The following is a 6,000-nucleotide window of genomic DNA, read 5'->3' on the forward strand; positions in this document are numbered from 1 at the left end:
GTTTAGTGGCAGTAAGCTGAACCTGTGCACTGCAAGTGAGAATTAGGATTGTGGAGATTCTCCTTGTGTCTATCATTCCATCTCTGACCAAGGAGTTTACTGCCACACCCGTTGGTAACCCTTTAGGGTTTTGCTGTTGCCCTTAGCAACAGAATTTCGGGTTCTCTACGTATTAAAACACAACATCTTGCTTTTCCCATCTGAGCAGTTCTAATACAAGGGAGATACCCAGTTCCTTAGCCTCTGGGCTTCTCTGTTCACTTTGTGTGTATTTTGTTAACCTATCACCTTCTGTGTACGTTATGTCATATTCCCCAGTCTGTCTGTAAGTCCATTTGTTTTGCATAACAGTTCAAACACCAGTACATTCCTGCAGGCACTGGAGTGCATAACAGTCCTGACACCAGTACTTTCCTGCAGGCACTGGTGTGCATAACAGTTCTGTGAGCTCTTGCTGCAACCAATTATATTTGTTTATACAAAGCAATTTTTGTGTGTCCACTGCTATATAATAAATGGTTTATTTATACATTCCATCCGCATTCGTGACTATTGTACTGGCTATAGAGGCCTTTGTGTACTGTTGTAATTAGTATTATACAGCCCATACTGTAGAAAGAAGAGATGACTAATATAGATATATATAGATTCCAATATAGAAAGGCAGCGGCGCTCAGTCTTAAACCATCAACTGTATTTAACAGCATCACATAGAAAATTCCAATGTTTCGGGGAATCTGTGTAATTGTTTGAGAGCGCACCAGAGCAAAACGAACCTTTGAAGGAGGAGTGCCAGTCCACCTGCTATTTATTTATAGATATACAGTATATGTGTGTTACGTTTGTATTGGTATTTGTTTTATCCTCAGAAGGCGATGATTACTAAAGCATGTAAGCACTCTCATTTGTCTGCTTCATTTTTCCATTTATGTAGGGCACACACACCATTATTGAATGTTTATTTTCCTACAGAAGGCAGCATATGATGTAATAATTAATTTAGAAGCTTTTTATCACATGGTCAAACGTTGTTAGATGACATGGTTTATTTATTTTTACATACATCGCCATCTGACTGCACTGCGGTAACAATAAATGATGTTGCTTTTATCAGCAGGTGATAGTGTTCCACAGCAAACTACCAGGGAGTATAACATTGGGCAGAACACAACCCTGGAGGAGGAGTCATTTCCTGGCAAGCTCCCAGAAACCCCTCTCCGAGCAGTGATTCCAGCTTCCTCTTATAAGGTAATGCATAGTGTTCTCTAACTTGCTTACCTTGGGAAGTAGTTTCTCTTGCACAGTGCTTAACTGGTTTTTATTACTGATTGCTTGTACTAGAGGATTGTTTCTTTTCAATACCATGAAAAAGATCAATGGCAAATAAAACCTGTGTACATGTAAATAGTTTCTAGTGCTTTTGTATAACGTTTGTTTAATTTTAGGTAATGTGTCAGATTGCCGATGATGTGAGGGAGAAGCTGTGCCACATATGGTTTGTTCTATATCCCATCTTGGTTGACCTCCTACAGGTTGTTGTTTTTGGAGTGATTGGAGCAGCTATTGTACTGGAGCTGCTGAAGATTGTGTACCCATTGCGTGAACAAAAGTAAGTCCCAATTTCCTTTGGACCAGTTAATTGGCAGTTAATAAGGCAATTATTATTTTTTTTTAATTAGAAGTGAAACTTATTTGCCACAAAATTTTACAGTGTCTTTTGTAATTGTTGTCATTTGTCCACATATACTAAATATGTATTTTTCATGTTATTGTGATGTAATGAAACATGGCCTTTAATGTAAAAAAAATTAAAAGATGGAAAGTGTACTTTTGATATGCAAAGGGTTCTAAACTGTTACCTATTGGCTCGCTGTTTTACTTTCCTGCACAGCCCTCATAGGGGGTAATTCCGAGTTGATCGCTAGCTGCATTTGTTTGCAGCGCAGCGATCAGGCTAAAAAACGACAGTTCTGCGTATGCGGCGCAATGCGCACGCGGTACGTATGGGCACAACAAATGATGTAGTTTTGCACAGGGTCTAGCGATGCATTTCAGTTGCACTGGTTGCCGCAGAGTGAATGACATGAAGTGGGCGTTTCTGGGTGGCAACTGACTGTTTTAAGGGAGTGTTTGGGAAAACGCAGGCGTGCCAGAAAAAACCGCAGGCGTGGCTGGGCGGATGTGTGATGTCAAATCCGGAACTGAATAGGCTGAAGCGATCGCAAGCGCTGACTAGGTTTTGAGCTACTCTGAAACTACACACACATTTTTTGCATGCGCTCTGCGATACATTCGTTCGCACTTCTACTAAGCTAAAATACACTCCCAGTGGGCGGCGGCATAGCGTTTGCACGGCTGCTAAAAACTGCTAGCGAGCGATCAACTCAGAATGACCCCCATAGTGCTGTAGCTCCCATGAATAGGTGGCTCTGTGTAGTAACTAGGATGGGGGAGTTACTGTCAGACATCTTGTTGTAGTTCCTCCCTTTTTGTTTCCTTTAGATTTCTCACATATACAATTGAGTATGGTTAAACATTCACAGGTATAGACAGAAATCTTACATCCCCAAATGATCCTGGAGACTTTAAGGGTGGAATTCAATTGTTTAAAAAGTCGGTCAGGTGTCTGTTTTTTTCCTATTAGATAGGAAAAAACAGACTCCCAACTGACTTTTCAAACAATTGAATACCCTATGTATCTATTTTACAGTTCAGAGAACTTCATCCTGATAGAAGAATATTTTATAACCGAAAATTTGGCTCCTGATGTGTTTTCTCTGTTATATGGGATGCATTTAACAGGGTAATGAGTTAACAGATGAATGTTTTTCCCAAAAAACACACCTAAATTGTCCTCGGTTTTGTTTTTTGTTTTTTAAATAAAGCGCCTTGAGTCCTGTTGGTGAAAGAGCGCTAAATTAATAAAATTATTATTAAAGATTTTAAAAGGGTTTTTAAAGATATAATTAACTATTTCTTAAAAATAAATAAATATATATATATATATATATATATATATACATACATACATACATACATACATACATACATACACACAGGTTGAGTATCCCTTATCCAAAATGCTTGGGACCAGAATTATTTTGGATATCGGATTTTTCCGTATTTTGGAATAATTGTATACCATAATGAGATAGCATGATGGTGGGACCTAAATCTAAGCACAGAATGCATTTATGTTTCATATACACCTTGTACACACAGCCTGAAGGTAATTTTAGCCAATATTTTAATAACTCTGTGCATTAAACAAAGTGTGTGTACATACACACAATTCTTTTATGTTTCACATACACCTTATACAAACAGCCTATAGGTCATTTAATACAATTTTTTAAATAACTTTGTGTATTAAACAAAGTTTGTGTACACTGAGCTATCAGAAAACAAACATTTCACTAACTCACTCAAAAAATTCCGTATTTCGGAATATTTGGATATGGGATACTCAACCTGTATGTATGTATGTATGTATGTGTATGTATATATATATATATATATATATATATATATATATATATATATATATATATATACACACACACACACACACACCTAGGGAGTGTTTTGCACCCCACACCCCAACCCTGTGTCCACAGGCCCCAAATTGTAATTTTACTTCTCACCACCCCATCAAAAATATTCCCCCTAGTGGCATACTAGCCCCTATCCCCTGAATTGTCACTTCCTGGTGGCAACAGATTCCTGGCAGAATTGTCATTGGGCTCCTCTAAATGTTAAAATTGTCTTGGTGACATAGGGCTGCAGGCACTCTGTGTTTGAAGCTGTTATTATCATTGGCCCAAATAAGTTAATTGGAAACCTCCAAATGCCTTTTAAGTGATTGGGGGATATGGAAGGGTTGGCAAGGGGTTCTGAAGCGAGTCCCGACATTTTTACATTTACAGTAAAGATTTTCCCTACTTTTTCCCACCTTCAGGGGGGTGCACACAAAAAGATTGCGACTTTACTCTGAAAAAGTAGTGCGAGATTGAAAGCAATTTGCAGTGAAAATTTGCCGTGAAAATGACTCGCACAAGCCAATTGGATTGACCCCTTAATCTCAGTTTCTGGCATTACTTTGAAATATTTTTATATCCTGTCAAAATGCACCTTTGCGACAGTTTTGCAAGATTATTTTCAAAATTAAACTAGCTTTGTTATTTTAATGTGGTTACAATTATATAAAATAATTTTATGTGGTGGGGTTTTAATAACGAACCTATGTTTATGTTTTTAGGGGGATTCTGCAGTCTAATGATCTTGAGGAATCTCCAAAGTTTGTTCCTTTATTGTCAAGCAGCACCGATACCATGGAGAAAGGAAACATTCTATGAATCTAGATTTTGCCATTTTGTCTGCTAGTTCAATTCTTACAATTGGATTTTTTGCCTCCAGCTGTAAATGATGATCAGAGACCAGTTAAGACGCCTCTCTTCCCAGGAGAGTGAGTGGCTGCTAAGCAGAGTATCAGGACACATGGTGGAACTTCATACACATCGAAACAGGAAGATAAAATGTTTTACTTTGACGCGTTCATAAAAACTGTATTAAAGTTTCCCTTCAGCATAGTTTTCTATCTATACAGTTAATAAATGTTCCCATAGAACTCCATTTTATTTTATTTAACATAGTAGGAAATGTTGAAATGAATAAAGCAAGTTGTATAGGAAAGTATGTATAAAGGTAATGTAATGGTTAGATTTTTTGTTGGACTATCAGTGACGAAGCTTGTTTTATAGGATTTTTGTATGCGTGTTAAATGCTTGTGCATAGGAGACCTAATGGAGGCGGAGCATCACCCATCAAATGTACATTTGCCTCTGGATACTGCTCTATACATTGCAGTATGCCCATCAGTCCTGTTATATGGGCGGTATCCTATTAGCCACAGTAAAACTTTGCTTATGTTTTTTGAACTTTTTTCCAATGTTTCACTAATGTGTTTTTTACAGGCTATCCAATTAGGTTTGCCCAGAAAAAATATCTTTCCTCCTGCAAACATACAGGTTCAGTGAAACCTATGTGTTTTCGGGAGCCGCAGCGAAAACATGGCTGCGTTCGGGGATTTGGTTTCCCCTGCCTAAGGATACTGCCCTATGTCCGCTTCTTTTAACATTCAAATTGTTTTGAAAAGGATAAACAAAAAAAATAATAAAAAATACTCCTATTTTAGGGGAGCCATTCTGCATCTCCTAATTTATGAATCTCAGATCAGAATTTCTCTATAAATGTCTAATTTGATTTTCAAGCTAAAAACATCCCACCTACATTCTTGAATAAGATAATTTAGAAATAGTTTGAGACTGTTATAATATAAACTGTTTTCAGAATAATAAGATAATTACCGCGCTTATGTTTATGTTAGCAGCTCCATATAATAAACAATAATAAAACACTAAAAAGGAGCGCTTGATTAATTTAAATAATGTGTTGAACGCACATACCTGTAAAAAAAAAATTTGGTTAATAACAATGTTTAAGCTCTTTTTTGAAAAAGTGGTGGAACGGAGATAATGGTATTTGTATCTCAATTGAGATTGTACTGGACAGTCCTTTCCCATGGGTAACTCTCTCCCTGCTATCCCTAATAGTACCTCTCGCGGCTCGCTGTTAACAGCATCAGCGTGCACCGCGGGTGTAGCTGGTCCCGTCTCTCCCGTTGCTGCGGCTGCTCCGGCTCTGTGTTGCTCGTGCGGCGTGCTAGTTAAAGGGTTTTGTAACCAGAAACGCATTGGATACTTTATGGTGCAGAGACGGAGGACATTCTATCAGTGTATGCCAACACTGATACGCTGACACGCTCCCAAGCAAGCATGCCGCACGAGCAACACAGAGCCGGAGCAGCCGCAGCAACGGGAGAGAAGGGGACCAGCTAAACCCGCGGTGCACGCTGATGCTGTTAACAGCGAGCCGCGAGAGGTACTATTAGGGATAGCAGGGAGAGAGTTACCCGTGGGAAAGGACTGTCCAGTACAATCT

At 38.5% G+C, this 6,000-nt stretch overlaps 1 protein-coding gene across 2 annotated transcripts in view; it reads left to right on the top strand.

Moving 5' to 3' along the window:
- GINM1 (glycosylated integral membrane protein 1) overlaps positions 1 to 5,508 on the top strand; it is a 161,463-nt gene extending 155,955 nt beyond the window's left edge. The window contains exons 6-8 of one of the 2 annotated variants that reach the window (XM_063917510.1): positions 1,118 to 1,248; positions 1,446 to 1,609; positions 4,259 to 5,508. In XM_063917510.1, coding sequence (XP_063773580.1) covers positions 1,118 to 1,248; positions 1,446 to 1,609; positions 4,259 to 4,355 — 392 coding nt within the window. In that variant the 3' untranslated portion in view covers positions 4,356 to 5,508. Of the gene's footprint in view, positions 1 to 1,114; positions 1,249 to 1,445; positions 1,610 to 4,258 lie in introns of both variants that reach the window. The other variant, XM_063917509.1, reaches the window with a different exon arrangement.
- Positions 5,509 to 6,000: the final 492 nt, after the last annotated feature.

Source organism: Pseudophryne corroboree, chromosome 4 (genome assembly GCF_028390025.1).
Source record: "Pseudophryne corroboree isolate aPseCor3 chromosome 4, aPseCor3.hap2, whole genome shotgun sequence".
NCBI classification, from domain to species: Eukaryota; Metazoa; Chordata; class Amphibia; order Anura; family Myobatrachidae; genus Pseudophryne; species Pseudophryne corroboree.